The sequence below is a fragment of the Sus scrofa genome, chromosome 2 (genome assembly GCF_054392235.1).
Source record: "Sus scrofa isolate SSC_HxYL_T2T_F1_AM1 chromosome 2, Sscrofa_HxYL_maternal_Yorkshire_Landrace_v2.0, whole genome shotgun sequence".
Taxonomy (NCBI): Eukaryota; Metazoa; Chordata; class Mammalia; order Artiodactyla; family Suidae; genus Sus; species Sus scrofa.
The window spans coordinates 141,705,111-141,723,788 of NC_139384.1; the positions used below are offsets into that span (position 1 = coordinate 141,705,111).

The 18,678-nt window shown below is 35.9% G+C and overlaps 1 protein-coding gene across 1 annotated transcript in view; it reads right to left on the reverse strand.

Moving 5' to 3' along the window:
* FBN2 (fibrillin 2) overlaps positions 1-18,678 on the reverse strand; it is a 220,192-nt gene that overhangs the window by 33,789 nt on the left and 167,725 nt on the right. Inside the window, exons 34-44 of the mRNA XM_021084720.2 lie at positions 18,280-18,405; positions 12,942-13,064; positions 12,265-12,387; positions 9,771-9,932; positions 8,715-8,783; positions 8,183-8,308; positions 6,699-6,824; positions 5,751-5,903; positions 1,383-1,451; positions 391-516; positions 91-216 (exon numbers count right to left, since the gene is read on the reverse strand). Coding sequence (XP_020940379.2) covers positions 91-216; positions 391-516; positions 1,383-1,451; positions 5,751-5,903; positions 6,699-6,824; positions 8,183-8,308; positions 8,715-8,783; positions 9,771-9,932; positions 12,265-12,387; positions 12,942-13,064; positions 18,280-18,405 — 1,329 coding nt within the window. The remainder of the gene's footprint in view (positions 1-90; positions 217-390; positions 517-1,382; positions 1,452-5,750; positions 5,904-6,698; positions 6,825-8,182; positions 8,309-8,714; positions 8,784-9,770; positions 9,933-12,264; positions 12,388-12,941; positions 13,065-18,279; positions 18,406-18,678) is intronic.

Consider the following 18,678-nt stretch of genomic DNA (forward strand, 5'->3'; position numbering starts at 1 on the left):
GAAAGCAGGGACAACTTTTTAGGGCAGGAAGTAAGTGTAAAGCATGTTGTGCTCATGGCCAAAGAATGAATGAGTCATTCTCTTTCTTACCCACACAGGCTCCGTTGGGTGAAAGTTTGAAACCCGCAGCACATTCGCAGCGGTAACTCCCAGGACTGTTGATGCAGTCTGCATTTCTCTGGCAAAGGTTATCGCCATTGCTGCACTCATCAATATCTAAAAGAGCGACAATTTCGATTTTAGAATTTCGTTATGGTGTCAGCATTACACTCATTTAACTAATTTGGCGATCACTTCCTGAATGCTGCAGAAGAAACAGTAAAAATCAGAAAAGAAGACTAAGAATCAGTTATAATGGTTTGGGATGAGGGCATACATCATTCAGATTACCTTCACAGACCAGGAGCAGGTCATTGTAACTGAATCCTGTAGGGCATTCACAGCGGAAACTGCCAATCTGGTTAATGCACACACCATTTGCACAAATGCCTGGAATCTCTTTACATTCATCAATGTCTGTAATTGAACAGATTTGATCATAGATACAGGGTTCTGCTTAATTACCATAAAACCTTGAATAATGATACACATACACTGGAGTGAAAACACACACTCAGTGTCACAAAAATCAACTATGCCAGTATGAATGATTTTGTGGTTTATGAAAACATATAGATCATAAAATATTATTTCCTTTAAGCAGTGATGAAAAAAATGAAGTAGCTGATCAAATATACTAAGTGATTTTAGTGTTAATATAGCAAAAGAACTTATTAGGGAGTCAAAGCTTCCTCTTAAGTTACAAGACAGGCTCCCCTAATTGCTGTTACTTACTTGATAAAACAAGCTATGTTTTTCTTAATTTTGTATCTTTGGTTATATAAACATTGATAATGGACACTTAAAATTATATTGTTTATTTAATCGTTGAAGAAATAGAATGTGCAACAGAAAGTACACACAGAAGGAAATGATTTATATAATTATAATTATGCAAATTCATAAATAGGTTGGTAAAAGGCATACTTTAAAAAGACACCTAAAACTTAAACATATACTTACAAAAACAGTAATCAGATTTAAAAAGGGATTAGTTACCATCATGTAATACAATATTCATGATGAGGAAAACTCAAGTTTTAGCTCGATGTATTTGAAATCTTGAGATAGTCATATGACTATCATAACTCAATCACCAGACTGCTGATGGACTAATCCCACTGCTAACACTTGGTTAGAGTCATAAACATGTTATGTCTCTCTTAACTAAATTAGATTGAAATCCAGACTATTATACTTGATGGTGCTTCGTACTTTAAAAACTGGACAAATTTTTACAAAATGCTACATGTATTTATTAAACAGAATCTAGGAAAACTCACCAACAGCTTTTCCAGTGTGAATGTCAAAGGTGAATCCAGGAATATTTCCACATATTGTTTTAAAGTCAGCTTTAAAAATATAAACAAAGCAAATGGGCTCTTAAAATGCTCAAACTCCTTCAAAATAGCATTTTACATTGTATTACTTTCACTGACAGATATATTTTATGTTGTTCACAAAACATTTTAATTTCAACTATATTTATTTGATAACAAGGCCAGCTTCTGCAAGGAATGAACTAGGCATTTTAAAAAATCATCATTACCATAGGAATTCTCTCATGGCTCAGTGGATGAAGGATCTGACGTTGTCACTGTTATGGCTCTGGTGAGAGTTGTGGTGCGAGTTCGATCCCTGGCCAAGGAACTTCTGCATGCCTCAGGTGTGGCCAAAAAGAAAAAATAAAATCATTATTATTATTATCATTGGTGTTGTTATCATCATTAACCTTTTACCGCTCTGATACTAGAAGATAAATAAATTATTATGAAATTCAAAATATCTACTTTAGGTTTTTAAATTCTTTTTGTTTGTATTTTGTTTTCTTCTTATGGCCATGCCTGTGGCATATGGAAGTTCCCAGGCTAGGGCCACAGCCACAGCAACTGCCAGATCTGAGTCTGATCTGAGGCCTGTGCCATAGCTTGCAGCAATGCCAGATCTTTAATCCACTGAGCGAGGCCAGGGATCAAACCTGCATCCTCCTGGATACTAGTCAGGTTCTTAACTTGCTGACCCACAACGGGAACTCTGCCATTTAAATTCTTTTTCTTTTGATATGCAGAGCTTTAAAAATGATCCAATTTATGCAGACTGAAATACCAGGTAAGTGTACAAACTTAAAAATGGATTAGAAACGCATGAAAGCAAAAATAATTTTTCAATGGTGAAACATGTTAACAATGAATAATGAATGAGACATGAATTATGCTTTTTTTTCACAAAACGTCTATTTGTTGGAATGTGAAATTTGAGACATTCCAAATTTGAGGCAAAAACAACGCATTGTAGAATAAAATAGAGACCATAAGAGTCACTCCTACACATGGTTCATCAAACTAACAGAAACTTAAGAATTAAATAGAATTAAATGAATAGAAACTTAGGAATTAAATTAAGAATTTAATTTTTAGGAAGCAGAATTCTTCTGATGCCCACTGCTACATATATGAATAAAACTCTTGAAAACTGCATCAGGTAAGCACATGCTTCATGCGATACTCCAAGTGGGGAAGGATTTTGTCTATTTCATCCATCAATATTCACCAAACTTCTAGAACATACAGAGAAGCAAAACAGATGTTCAATTTAATGGCTTCTAATTGCCTGGCAATGTGAAAATCGTAATTTGTATACATTTTCTCATTTGATCATCCTATGGATGATCTCATATGGATCCTAACTATATCCATATGAATTAGTTCCTGTTCTTATTTACCTATTATCCCTATTTAATATATGAGAAATCAGTTTCAGAAAGGATACATAATCTACGTAAGGTCAGACAATAAGTGGCAGAACTTTGATTTAAATACAGGCCAGTCTATCAAACCTAAGCCCTTTGTTTCCTCTCACATAAAAAAAGGTAATATTTAACTCCCCAAACCAGTGATTTTCAATCTCTAACTGGTGGAGTTTTTAAATTACAGGACTGTAAAAATGTTCCTATTTGTTTTTTTTTTTTTTTTTTGGAAGGAAACTACAGAAAAATGGAGTTAAGAAAATCCATGTGCACTAAAGCAATCTTACGAAAGAAGGACAAAGCTAGAGGTATTATGGTTTCTGATTTCAAACTATACTACATAGTCATCAAAAAAGTATGGAAGTGGTACAAAAACAAATACATAAATCAGCAGAACAGAATAGAGAGCCCAGACATAAACCCACACTTATATAATAAATTAATTTATGACATAAGAGCCCAGAATTTACACTGGAGAAAAGATAGTCTCTTCAATAAATGATGCTGGGAAAACTGGACAGCCACATACAAAAGACTGAAACTGGCTACTTTCTTACATCACATGCAAAAATAAACTCAGAATAGATTAAAGACTTAAGTGTAAAACTGGAAACCATAAAACTTTTAGGAGAAAACATAGGCAGTAGGCTCTTTGACATTGGTCTTAGCAATACTTTTTGAATCTGCCTTCTCAGACAAGGGCAAGAAAAGCAAAAATAAACAAATGGCTACATCAAACTAAAATGCTTTTGCATAGAGAAGGAAAGCAACAACAAAATAAAAAGGCAACCTACTGAATGGGAGAAGACATCTGTAAATGATATATCCAATAGGAGGTTAATACCCCAAATATATAAAGAACACACAGAACTCAATATAAAAAATATAAACACCCCAATTAAAACATGGGTAGAGGACCTAAACAGACATTTTTCCAAAGAAGATATACAGATGGCTGATAGTCACATGAAGATGCTCAGTGTCAGCGGTCATCAGGGAAATGTAAATTAAAACCACAATGAGTTATCACACTCACACCTGTAAGAATGGCTATTCTCAAAAAGACTACAAAAAACAAATGTTGGTGAGGATGTGGATAAAAGGGAACCCCCTGTGCACTGATGGTGGAAATATACGTTGGAGTAGGCACTATGGAAAGCAGTATGAATATTCCTCAAAAAATTAACAATAAAACTGCCATACAATTCAGCAATACCACTTAAGACTATTTATCTTAAGAAACCAAAACACTAATTAAAAAAGACACTCTAATTCCTATGTTCACTGAAGCATTCCTTATAAAACAGCCCAAGATATGGAAGCAGTCTAAGTGTCCATTGATAGATGAATGGATAAACAAGATGTGGTACATTGTATGTATATATACAGATACATAAATACGCACAATGGAATATTACTCAGCTGGCAAAAAGAATGAAATTTTGCCATTCTCAACAACATGGATGAATCTAGAGGGCATTTTGCTAAGTGAAATAAGTGACACAGAGAAAGACAAATGATGTATGATTTAACTTGTATGTGGAGTCTAAAAAAGAAAAACAAAGGAAAAGAAAAAAAACAGAAACAGAATCATGGTTACAAAGAATAAATTGGTGTGGCCAGGGAGGAGGCGAGTCATGGGTTGGGCAAAATAGATGTAGGGGATTAAGAGGTACAAATTTCTAGCTATCAAATAAATAAATCAGAGGAAAGTAATGCACAGCATAAGGAATACAGTTGATAATATTGTAATATAATAACTATAATAATATAATAATAACATTATTTATAATGTTATAATAACATAATAATAATAACATTTGTTTGGAGTCAGATGGCTATTATACTTTTTATGGAAATCAATTTGTAATGTATATAACTGTCAAATCACTGTTGTAATACTGAAAACAGTATAATGTTTCAATTACAAAGATGAAAAAAAGAGAAAACCCATTGCACACTGAATTCAAGCCACTGAGAAAGATCCCACATGTCACTTTTCACATCTCTCCTTAATTTCATTTCATCACCACATTAAAAGAAATATTTTAACACATATTTAAATATTTTAAATACATACACCATACAAATACAAATGAAATATTGTATTTGTATCAAACACACAATCAGTGTTTCTTATTTGTCCTATTGGTTCAACTCTTAGTAACTACAACTATTAAGAGTAACCAATTACCAGGTCATAAAAAAACCTGAGTGGAAAGCAATTTTAAAAAGATTTATTTTTTGCTCTTGTCTCTACTACCTTTCGGTCTTTCTTTCAAAAGAATTTGTGCTTTGAGAAAAATCTTATCAGGTAAAGACCATTTCTACACTGCTTAAAAATTTCCAGTAAGTTCAAGGGAAAGGCTGCATAAGGAAAACTTTGATACCAAGTTGCCTTTATGTAAAGTTTGCTCATCAAATCCACTTTCCGTATATTTTCCAAGACTAAACTAAAAGATACTGAACTTGATGGACTTTATTTTTATGTTTTTGAACTTGATGGACTTAAAATCACCACAAATTTTAAGATCAAAATAGGATACCTTCTAAATATAGCACAAGGACACATTGTAGTTGCTCAATAAATACTTGTTTCATGAAGAAAAGAATAATTAAGCAGCATGGTTTAAGATAATGAGTTTAAATGAGTGTAATAAATTTTAACTCTTTGGCAATGGGGCTTATTTTTAGGATCTGGATTTCTACTCCACAGATATTTCAGAAGTTAGAGTTTGAATCCCTCCCCAAGAGGGCTGCTTAAGAAATTGAGCCATATGAGCTTTTGGGTGTTTACAGAACTGAGTCTGTCTGATTTTAGTACTCATTTGCTCTTACTCTCTTGTCACATAAATGCTTGTGTCACTGACTCAGCCTTCAGTAGAAGCAGGGGCTGAACGCTTACCTGTTCCTGGTGTTGGGCATGGTTCACAGGGCTTGTTCCAGGCTTTGCCAACATTATATGTGCAGCAGCACATCCTCTTTGTCACATTAAAAGGCAACTCATTCTCACAAGTGGTTCCATTATAGCTTCGGTAGCAGAAGCTTTTTCTCATGTCTACATATAGAAAAATAAATATACCAACTAATCGTATCAGCAAGGAGCTAGTAACAAAACTCATTCACCTGGAGACACAAGATTTTCTCAATTAACTGAAAAATTTCATTGTCATTTGTAGGTATTTTATTTATTTCATTTAAAATTTCTTTTTAAAATTATAGTTGATTTACAATGTCCTGTCAATTCCCACTGTACAGCAAAGTGATGCAGTCATACATTTATATACATTCTTTTTTTACATTATCCTCCATCATGATCCATCACAAGCGACTGACACAGTTCCCTGTGCTCTACATCAGGATCTCATTGCTTATCTACTTGAAGGTATTTTAAAGTAATTCTTTAACATGAAACACAAGTCATTTTTAGATAAGCATCCTTCCTGTTTTTAAAGACGGGGTTTCACTTATAATTTTCTTGGGGAACAAGGTTAATCGATATTTCTCTATTCAAGAGAACTTATTGAATTTAAAAAGTATAACCTATTAAATTTTAAATGTTCTCTCATTTGTAAAATTATGTTCACTTTACACGAATGGAAAATAAAATTATTTAAGAATACATGATTATAAATTTGATGAAATTTTCCAACTGAGACTCATGTTTTATAACATGCCAAAATCTGTAGCCAAAGTTCAAAAATATGATGCAGGCTCAGATGTTTATAAGACTTTGAAACACTTCACTCTTCATAAAGATTTAACTTCCAAACTTTCTGAATAAAAATTTTGAGACATAAGTATCTGAGGGATAACTGTTGGCCAAGAAGCCAACTGTGACCTAATTACCTACCCATGCAGTTGTGGCCTCCATTGACCTGCATGTATTCAGGTGGGCAAATGCAGGTGTAATTTCCCAGAGTGTTGTAGCAGGTCCCAGGTCCACACACACCAGGATGTGCAAAACACTCATCAATATCTAGAGTATGCAAGAATACCCATTAATTAGTATTTTTACCATGAATTTACACAATTTTTATAAAATTTCTTTCCTCATTTATATAAAATTTAGAATTTAAAGCAATTACATAGAAAAATACCCCAAAATATTCACTTAGATGACATAATATGCCTTTTTTCTAAAAAATAAAAATCTAACATTCAAAAATGAAAATGACCAAAAGAAATTATTCCAAAGTGGCAAAAAAAAACTTAAATGGCACCTATATTTTTTAATTGAAATTTCATATTCTTCGACGAGTTGCTTTAAAGCAACTTTTATGTCATTTAAACCAAATTTTAGTGCTAATTTTAAGCTGCATGAAGTCAAAGCCTTTTTCTTTATAGCTCCATTCAAATTAGCAACTGTTCAGAGATTCTAGAAGTAGCACAGCTGCTGGTTATTCTCCTTATTAAATCACATTTCTTCCAGATGCATTTATCTAACATGTTCCAAAAGAAATATTATAATGGAAACAATTACGGTACATGTTTAATGTTCATTTTTAGAAGCATTTATTCATTCATTTCCATAAATAAATACTGAGATTCTACTGTAAGCTAGAACTTAGAGCTATTAAGATGAATTAGATGTGGACGCTGCCTCAAGAAGCTCCCGGTCTAGTGGGGAGATGGGCCCTTAAAAGGATGACTACATTGCCATATGGGAGTGGGGGCTGGAAGCAAGAACGGCATCTGCATAACCTTTGGGATTGCTTCATACTATATGGCCCAACATTTAAAAGTTACTAAAAACGTTAACCTAACAGTCACATTCAAACTTACCTATTTTCTGTATATAAAATATCATCAGTATTTGAACTAAAAACTTTTTGGAGGAGTTGCCATTGTGGCACAGCAGTAATGACCCAACTAGTATCCACGAAGATACGGGTTCAGTCCCTGGCCTGGCTCATTGTGTTAAGGATCCAGTGTTTCCGTGAGCCACAGTGTAGGTCACAGACAAGGCTTGGATTCCACGTTGCTATGACTGTGGCATCGGCCGGTAGCTGCAGCACTGATTCAACCCCTAGCCTGGGAACTTCTATATGCCACAGGTCCAGCCACAAAAAGCAAAAAAATAAAATAATAAAATAAAAAATAAATAAAATAACTTTTTGGGTACTGAATGTCTTCATACTACTCCGGCTCGCCCCATTAATCTCTAAATTATTTTTTGTCATGCAATTGGGGAGTGTTGATATGAAAAGAAAAAAGCTGTGAACAAGTTTTAACAGATCCTTTGACAAAATCTGAAGATGGATCCTCTTCTCCAGGCGTGACCAGTAATTTTGTTTTAAATAGCACTAATAGTTTTCAGGTATTAATTTATCTCACCTTCACAGATGCGGGTTTCCTCGCTGAGGTAGTAGCCTTGGGGGCACTCACACTGGAAGCTACCAAAAGTATTGATACAGTTTCCACCCTGGCAGAGACCTGGTAACTCCTGGCATTCATCAATATCTGCAGAAGGAGAGACAGCTCAGATACCATCACAGAGCTTTCAAAGGTGTGAGCCTAAAGACTTCTATGCATCCACGTGAATGCACACTTCCATGGTAGGTTTATTCTGACCATGGATTTTCTTGGCTTTGTCATGGAACTTTGCCACAACCTGAGTAATTAAGGCAAATTTGGGCTGATTAAGGTTGGGCATTTGGACAGAGTTTCTCTGCAGAACAATCACACATCAGATTACTGCAATGGATCAAATCTTTCTGATTTACAAATGGTTAGTCAGCATCCTGGTATTTGTTCATCTGTTCTTTTGCAAAACCCTCTCTGCTCCACACCAACCTTCCCGCCAGCTTTTCTTTAAAGTAAACTCTTTACCTTGTTTAAACCCAGTGACAATTAGAGGAATGCTCACCTTCTAAGATGATTGTTATGGGGTTAGGTCTGAAGCCTTCACCTCCAGGACACAATGTGTAATATTCAGCTACAAAACAAAGGAAAAGAAGAAATGTGATACCTGTGTCCACAAGGCTGAGACAATGAAAAAGCATTTAGCAACTGCCAGGCTCAAAATACACATCCTAAGCGGTGTATCCACATTTTCTTTAGTGCCCTTTCAAATATCTTTAGAAGTACATTACATTTTTCTTGGAATAAGATCATTACTTCATAAATTATATAGTAAGTATAATAATGACAACACCCATCTGTTTTTCATTAAAGAAAAAACTTAGGAGTTCCCGTTGTGGCACAGTGGTTAACGAATCCCACTAGGAACCATGAGGCTGTGGGTTCGATCCCTGCCCTTGCTCAGTGGGTTAATGATCTGGCGTTGCCGTCAGCTGTGGTGTAGGTTGCAGACACGGCTCAGATCCTGCATTGCTGGGGCTCTGGTGTAGGCTGGCGGCTACAGCTCCGATTGGACCCCTAGCCTGGGACCCTCCATATGCCGCAGGAGCGGCCCGAGAAATGGCAAAAAGACAAAAAAAAAAAACAACCTTATTTTCAGACAATTTATATCACAACTATTTTGGCTAGTAAATAAGAACTCAAAGACTCAACAATTCAAAAGTTTCATCTATGTCTTTACCAGAACATCCGTTTCAATTTAAGACATGATATGACTGACTTGAGGAATTCACACATCTATGAACCTGAACTAAAACAACTTCAGACAAGAACCAGGAAAGGCCTTTATCTGTGATACCAGGAAAAATTGATACTATCACTCATCTATATTGGATTGTGGTTAAAAATTGCCTTTTCTTTTTCTCATACCAAGAAAAACAACAGAAGAGAGGAATTCAAGTTCCTTTTATATGAAACACTCTTGGCTGGTTTCAGCACAGTCACTGGCAGGAGCACAGAGTTTTGGCCCTCACTATCTCCCAGTTCCCAGCACCAGAAGAAAGGCAGCTAGTCCTCAGCTACCACAGTGCGTTTCCTTCCTCCCCTTCAGTTCCATACTTACTGCTATTGACAGGGGGGCAGGTCTCGCAGGGGTTCCCCCAGGCCTTCCCTAGGGAGCAGCAGCAGGAGGAGCGGCTGACGCCCACCCCAATCTCGGTATTGCAGGACAGACTTCCATCTCCCCGAGGACCAAACTTCAGGTAGCAGTTGCCCACGCGGTTGTCTGCAGGGCAACACAGGAGCTTGAAATCACCCTTTTCAAAGGAAGGTCCCTCAAATGATAAAATTCAAATCCTGTACATTCACCCTCAACACAAAATAATCTCTTGCTTTAAACCCTTTCAAGATTCAGTTGTTGGAATTAAGTAAATTATGACACTTTGCAGTTTTCAAGAAATCCATAAAGATCACAGACTAAACAAGATACTAAGCAATGACTCATCTGGGACATTCTGGACCTTTAATTGCATGAATGCAAAAAGTACTTCTTATAATCAGTCTATTTACTGAGTTTCTCAGTAATGGAAATAAGAGTCCAGGGTAAGTTAATTTAAGGCAATGTATTTTATGACAGATATACTTGATAACCCTGTCTCCTTCCCATCATCTCCATTCTTCCATGATTTAGTTTTACCTTGCACACTGAGCTTTGCAAGTCTGGGGAAAGCCAGTCTGTAACAGCTTTAGAGAGGATATTTAAGCCATCAAAAAATCTCAGACTTTTCTTGTCTCTATCTACAATTGCCATCTAGATCACCTCCTTCATTCCGTGACTTTTAAATACTATCAAATCTATGGTTCCATCTTTTACCTCTCCCCTGAACTCTAGACCTTCTGCTAACTAGTATGTAATTTATCCTCTTAAAATATCTACTAAGAGGTTTTTTTTTTTAAGTTAATATGTCTAAAATCAAACTCTTGAAACCTTTTCCTCTGCACATAAAACCTGCCCCAGTCTCCTCCCAGGTTTCTGCATTTTCAACAAATAGAAACTCTAATTTTTTTTTTAGTTGTTCAGGTCCTAAACCTTGGAGTCAAACCTTGACTCCTTACTACCATCCTTTATGCAGTCCAGTAATAAAGTCAACTCTACCTTCAAAATATGTCTCTAATCTGATGACTCACCCCTGCTTCCAACATCACTACAACCTGAGTTCAAGCACCATCATTCCTCATCTGGACTACTGCACTGGTTTCCTAACTCATCTCTTGACTTCAATCCTTGACCCAACTACAGTCTATTTTTCTGACCACAGCCAGAGTCATCCTTAAGAAGCATTACCTTAGGTCAGGCCACTTCCAATGGCTTCCATCCCAATCAGAGTAAAATCTAAAGTACTTACTACAATCTACTAAGTAGTTTTCATCCACAGCTGCATACTAAAATCACTTGGGTAGCTTACTATTATTTTACCTTTTTTCTTATTCTTGTGTCTTTGCTGCTATATCTTAAGTGCAGATAGGAATTAGTTCTGCTCTTATTAGGCTTGTATTCATTCATCCTTCCTCTTTCCCTCCCATTCTCTCTTGTCCTTATTTTTCATTCTCATTCCTCACCACCCAACCATATGAATGTGTTTAATATTACTCTTTTTGGTCTGTGTTCCTAAAAGATTCATATTTTTGTTTTTATGTGCACATTTTAAATTTCCATCAATGGTATTCTGTCATATATCTGGTTCTGTTCTTATAACAGTCTGCTAACTCCATAGCGTCCAACTGTCCATCTTTTTAAATCTATCCACTCTTCAAGAAAAGTTTCTGAATTCTTGGCACCACCAATAATGAGGCACTGAACACCTTTACTCAGTATCTCTGTATGGGCCTGTGAGTTACTTTTGTTGATATCTAGAGCCAAGAGAGGAACTGAGGGTTCAGAGTTTATATACTCTCAGCCTTTAGTACCAGGAAAACATTCGCTGTTACCTGCCATCTGCATTTGATGAACCTTCTGAAATTTGTACATTTGTAAGTCACTTTGAAAGTAATTTCCAGAAGAAAAAGGCATAAACTACCTATTAGAAATTTTAGTAAGAACTTAATCATAGCTAACTCAAATTTTATTCTGTATTTTCTTGGATTTGAGGATACACATATCTGACATGGTCCTATAAATGTCATTAACTGCTTGCCTATCAGCTGTCATGCATGAACTTGAAACATACTCATTTTATAAAAACTGACTCCACATTTTGAACACATCTGTCCTGGCCAATGCATTGGCTAAGGAGCCAGACAACTTGGGACACTGCCTCAGCTCTGCCATTTGCAAGCTTTGAGACCTTGAACAAATTACTGTACCCCTAGGGCCCTGGCTTCCAAGTCTGTGAGAGGAGGATATGGAAGCAAATGTCTCAAAAATTCCTGTTTCAAAATACAACTTGAAAGATAGGCAAGATAAAAGTGACCATATCTTTTGGTAATCTAGAGTTTAAAGCAAAGGACTACTATTTTGTTTTCAAGTTAATTGCAGCAAATACTCATCACAGTTCATTACCAAAGAGTCTGGGCTTTAACTCCATGTAATTTGTTTGTTTCATATAGCTTTTACTTACCAACACAACCCACACCAGTGGGATTCAGCTGGAAATCAGGTGGACAGTTACACTCGTAACGACCAGGAGTATTGACGCATAGGCCGTTCACACAGTTTATAGGATCTGCACACTCATCAATATCTAGGAAAAACATTTAAAATATCCACATTTAACATCTTTGCTTTCCTTGTGCATACTGCCATTCCAAAGAATTTGGTGGAATTTTTGAAAGTCAGTAAACTAAAAATCTTCAGGAGGGACTCAGCACAATAAAATAAATATTAAATCCTTGTAAATATCTAAAGTAGTTTCCATAGGTCAATCACACAGTATATTCATGATGATATCATTTAGTATCCTTAATAAATCAATAATAATTAAATGTTGGAACTCTGAAGCAGAGAATCATATCACTGTTTGCTCAATTAAACTTACATATGTATATATGTACATTTATATGGACATAGATGTAATAAATATATACAAAGAACTAATTTACTAGTTTCAAGTTAGACATTTAAGAGTAAGTTGTTTATATTAAAATAGATCAATTCTATAGTTAAAAATAAATATATCAGAATGTTACATAACCCAAGGCATAGCAGGCTAAGTTAAAAACTTGAGGAACTTCTATACCTTGTACAAAATATTCATTTCAACTAAATAACACAATTAAGCCCTTAACTGGGCTGTACCTGTGCAGTTCCCTCCTGTTCTGTCCAGTTCATAACCATCATCGCAGATACAATGAAACATTCCAGGCAAATTATTACAGGTTCCAAAGACACAAATATTCTGGAAGGAGCATTCATCAATATCTGAAGATTAAAAACAATAGTGATCTTTTATTAATAAAGACATTTTGATTTACTGTACGACATTAATGATTTCTTCTATTTAAGCAGGTGTTGTTATGTAGTAAAAAATTTTCTTTTTGACTAGGGAGGTCATGTAAATGGCAAGCAGCTAATGTTCATCTATGAGACAGATATAAAAGAATATTATTTTATTAACAGTTTTATAACTCTTTTGGGTTATAAAATACTTAAACTAGAAAGAATTGGCTTAGGGCATAAAATTTTCAAAAAAATTAAATATTAATATGTTAAAAGGAATGAGACTGTAAAACATTAAAGGTAAAAAATTCAGAGAGTCTAATAATTAAGTGAAAACAGCAAATATTTAGTACATATCTATAATATACAGACTATACAGCATAATATTTAAAATATTAAATAGATCTTTAAAGTTATTTAGGTTTAACTTTTTTAAGTTTCTCTTTTTATTCTGTAATCTGATGTGTTTAGTCAGTTAGAAACAGGGAAAGAATTTTTTTCCTGGTAGTGTATAATAGGATCAACCATTACCCCACATTCCTCCAAATTTCATTAGACTATCTCTATTGGACTGAACTCATAAATTTAGTTTATGAAACTCTTCCATGAAGCTTTAGCTCAAAGTAAATAAATGAGAAGTTATTACTCATTCATATGAAAATGAAGGCACATGTGTGCCTGTACAGCTGTAGAAATAGTCTGTATTTCTACTCCTAGGAAGAGGATGGACACTTCTGTACACAAACTACCTCATATTCTGAGAATGCAGACCAAGCGTGTCATTTTAAGCTAGACTAGACAAGTCATTCTAAAACGCTGTCTTGAGACATGTAAGTGTAAAAGAGTCTTTTGGTCATTCATGATAGTTAAAATAATGTGTTTCAACTACCTTAAATTTAAAGTCTGGTGCAAACTATTTAGAAGTTCAACTGATGTGTAAAGTTGTCTTTTCTTGTCTTGTGTGGCAATAAGAAGTATTCTTTTTGTATCAATGAGTAAAGACTCATTAAGCTAGTTTATAAGTTATTGTATTAACTTACAAATGGAAATGGAATTGTAGCATCAGTGTTTTGAGTATGCATTTTACTTTTAAAGAACTTTAATAGAAATAAGTTCCACTTCAATAATGTAATCATTGTGTAAAATCAGGTATTGTAAAAGACTACTGCTTGTTTTTATAAAATTGATGCATTTTCAGAAATTCAAACAATACAGGAAAGTATTATTAGGGAACAGAAAACATAGAAAACAACATAAAAAATAAGATGGTGAAACCAAAAATCAAAATCCTACCCTAAATTATCATTACCGTTGGATGAACACTATTCCAAATAGCTTTCACTGCATACTCACAGAGTGAAGCTGAAAAAATTTCTCTGCATCAGACCAATCTTTCATTATCTCAACAGTTACTAAAATGTTTTATTATTGTTAAAAATTGATGAAAAACTAACACTTTATCATCTTTTGGCTTTACGTTAAAATTGAACTTTTAGAAAGCATTAGTGGATTCCATACACTGAATGATTAAAAACTAGCATCTACGTGTTTCTAAATCATTTTTGTTATTGATATTATTTTCACTTTCTCAACATTCACGACATTTACTATTATCTCTACAGCATTTAGTACTAATTCTTTAAAGGGATCAATAATGTTTTTATAGCCACTTTTTCACTGATTTCCTTATTGGCTGTGTTTTATCACTATTACTTTGTGGGTTTTTTGTTTTTTTTTTCCCCCCAAAAAAGGGAGAGCCCACAGGTGTTTTCTATCTGATTTATTTCATGTGTCTGGATGCCTCTATCGTCTTTATAATTAACTTTGAGGTACAATATTCTTGTCACATGTGTCCTTAGGACTCTGAAGGCATTGTAGAATTGTTCAGCACTGAATATTTTTTGTTCATGACTTGCCCTTTCTATCTGGAGTCAGAAAAGTCTTTCTCTATGACTTAAACTGACAGATGCAGTGAGGCTAAAAATTTGTCCTATGATTTACCTCCTCTGTATATGAAATTTTTCCTTTTTCTTTGTTGGCCATGCCTGTAGCACACGGACGTTCCCAGTCCAGGGATCAAAGCCACACCACAGCACTGACAAGGCCAGATCCTTAACCCACTGAGTCAACATGGAGCTCCCAAATTCTTTCTTCTACTTGAGGAAATGTCTGGTTATTTAGTACTTTTTTTCAATTTCATTTTGGGAGGCTCTCCACTTCAGTAGCACCCAGTGTACACTTAAGTTTATGGTCTTTGTCTTTTCTTTAACACTGTTAATTCCCCCCCCCCTTTTTTGTTCACTGTGACTATCTCACGTCCATTCTCTATGCCAGGAACTACATTTTCATCTCCTCTGTCCTTCGCTGTTTCTATTTAATATGTAATTTAATATCTCTTAGTATGCTTTATTGTTCCCCATTTTTTGTTTCCCTTGACTCTACAATATCCCTTTTCATCTTTTTGCCCTTTTTTGTTTTTATAATCGCTTTGAACTTGTTCAATCATGTTTACATTTTATTAAGGTTATTTGTGGTACAACATACCTATGGGAAATGTGCTCTTGTTTTTTGGGTTTTCTTCCACTCTGGAGTGATTCTTTAGCTGCTTTCTCTATGCTCTTTTTTGCTGTCTCCACAGAATGCATGCACGGTTGCCACTGTTTCTTTTCAGTTTGCTAACACATTAGTCAGTCAGCTATGGAGTTTCTATACACAGCTGATGCTTGGACAACACGGGTTTGAACTGTGCAAGTCCATTTAGACATGGATTTTTTTCAACAGTCAATACTACAGTGTACAGGACCACTATACTCTCTGCACTTGGTTAAATGTGTGGGTGTGGAACTGCAAAAGCAGAGGAGCTGTGTACACTGAGGACTGCCTGCAAGTTATCCCCAGATAACTTTGAGGTACAATATTCTTGAGCTGAGGGCAGGCGTCCCAAACCCCACGTTATTCAAGCGCCAAGTGCACTCTGGTAACGCCGTCTAACCGCTGAAACAGTTTAGAGGGAGTGTCTTCACATCCTCCCTTCTTTATCTGGGCTTGAGGAACAAGCAGGTTTCACTAAGGCTGCTTTCCTGGGCCACAAGTTTCATAAGGTGGGGGAAGAAGAGACGCGTGGAAGGGGGGACCTCCACGGGCTCTGTGGGTTCTCCGCTGACGAACCTGGCCCCGCGCTCTCTGCAGACATCGTACTAAATGGTCTATGTCTACATTTACTCTGTCTGACAGGGTCTTAACCAGTCTCCAAGGAGGTTCCTGCAGGTTTTATACTTTCCCATTTTGGTGAAAAATACTGGGACATGGCCAACTCCAGGAATTTTTTTTTTTTTTAAACTCTGTTGACATTGTCAGAATTTGTGATGAAAGGTAGATGCTTTGTGAAAAATGCTGATAAGAGGATCAATTCAGAGGGGCATGAATTTATAATAAGATGGGAAAACACCAAGGAATTAAAAGGAGGAATTTCAGGAGAAACTGTCTAGATGTGCCAGAGCTCAAGGAATAGAGAAGACAAAACAAGCAGAAAGAGGGAAAACCATGGAGTTAAATTTTGGGGCATTTCAAATTTGGTATCTAGCTTAATAGAGCAGAGGGTCTAACTAAGGCTGAACTATAGGTATGCCACTCTCAGGGGCCTGGCAATTGGGTTTTCTTTCCATGGAAACCACTCTTTTGGGAAAGCCAACATGAGAAAGAAATACTGAAAACAGAAACTACTTAGCATCACTGTGGGGGAGGGTCTGGGAAAAGTTTTGGAAGGGCCTAGGGCATAGATAAAGGAAAATTATGAAGGGACACTCTGTCTTACATATAAAGGATTTATTTTGAAACTTTACGTGGGCAAATGTGTCTGGCTCCTTACTGCTAACTTGTTCTTTTCCCAACAACTCTTGTCAAGTTGATGTGGGTAATAAATCATGTGAGTCCATAACCACATTTGACTCACATTTTCTACTAATTGGCTTCAGTGCTTAGAAGGAATGAGGACTAGGAAAACACTGAAGCTCCTTCTCCAGATGTCTATGTAAAGTGGTTTACACTCTGCCCAGGCTAGCAGGTCAAAGTAGAAGCAGGAATGCTTTCAGTTTCTACTCTCATCTTTCCCAAGCCTACTCTTCATTATCTCATTCTGATTCTCTGAAAATTGGAGGCTATTTAGGGAAAATTCTATGATTTTTTTTTCAGGCACATTTTCTTTCTTTGGTCATGCTGCTAGTGGTGTGATAGAGTCAGGCTCTCCTCTGAACCACCCCATACTGAACAATTCTTGTTTGGTTGATGCTGGTGAAATGCACGTGCGTGTGTGTGTGTGTGTGCGTGTGTGTGTGCACGCGCACGTGCATGCATCATTTAGTGTTCCTGTTCATTTGATTAGAAATTCATTTAGGGAAACCATGTAATCTGGTTTCACTTTGTAATGTTTGCCCAGCAAGTAGCCTGAGTTATTTTTTTTAAGGGTGTTTCGACAAATCACTAATTTTGTTAAAACCTTATGGTGCAGGAGTTGTTTTCAACGCTTTTCCTTTCTTTATTTACATTTTCATGTACTCTTATGAACACAGTGATGGCCCCAACTACACGTAATGTGAATCAAATCTCTGATTTAAAAGAAAATCCAAATACTTTTTCTTGGAAAGCTATCACACCAGTCACAGAGTCCCATTTCTTGGAAAGTGAGTGATGTCGTAACTGAGAGGAAGGAGACATGACTATTAGGCAGAAGGTGCAGTTCTTGACGAGTCCCTCAAGAGGACATCTAGTCCCAGACACACAGACAGCCGGCTAAAGCATGAAAGTAATGCCAAAAATGAGCTTCTTAGATTTTGATAAGCACATTAAACAGCAGTGACTGAGGTACCTAATATGTCATATTATAAAAGCTGAATAGTTTACCCACATGTCATTCATCTAGTGATAAAAAAAGAAAAAGAAAAAAAAAGAAGAAATAGTTTATTAAAAAAATGAGCCAAACTTCCAACTGGCTCTTGGCCAGGAAAACTTCATAAGAGATGAAAGCTGCCTTCATCATTATTCATTCGGCAAAATAATCCATGCTTAAACAAATGACTTTTATATGTGCAGCATGTGCTATGTATTCTGCTTCCAGGTGGAGCCTGTTCCAGCCCTTTTTGTGGTTTCATTTGCTGTAGTTAATCCAACTTGGAAATGAGTTGGAATCCTGGTGACCCACCTTGGCAGGATCTGCTGTCTGAGGCTGGAGTGAAGCCCATCTCACACTCGCAGCGATATGCACCCGGGACGTTGAGGCACTGTCCATTCTCACAGAGATTTATGTTTTCTGCACACTCATCGACATCTATTGAAGAAGCAAATTACATCTCTATTAAGTTCCAAATTTCGTGACACCGTTTTTCCTTGCTCTATAACTAAATCAATCTCACTGGCTTGAGTTAGTGCTCATCAACATCAAACACCTAATTATGTACACCTAAAGAAAAGTATACAACTTGATAGCAGAGCTTTTCAACCTACACCCTAACATTCAAATTTAATGTGATTAACAGGAGGAATGAGGTGTCTTTCACATTTTTCTCAGCTCTCTTTAATGGTAATTTGATGATCAGAATTA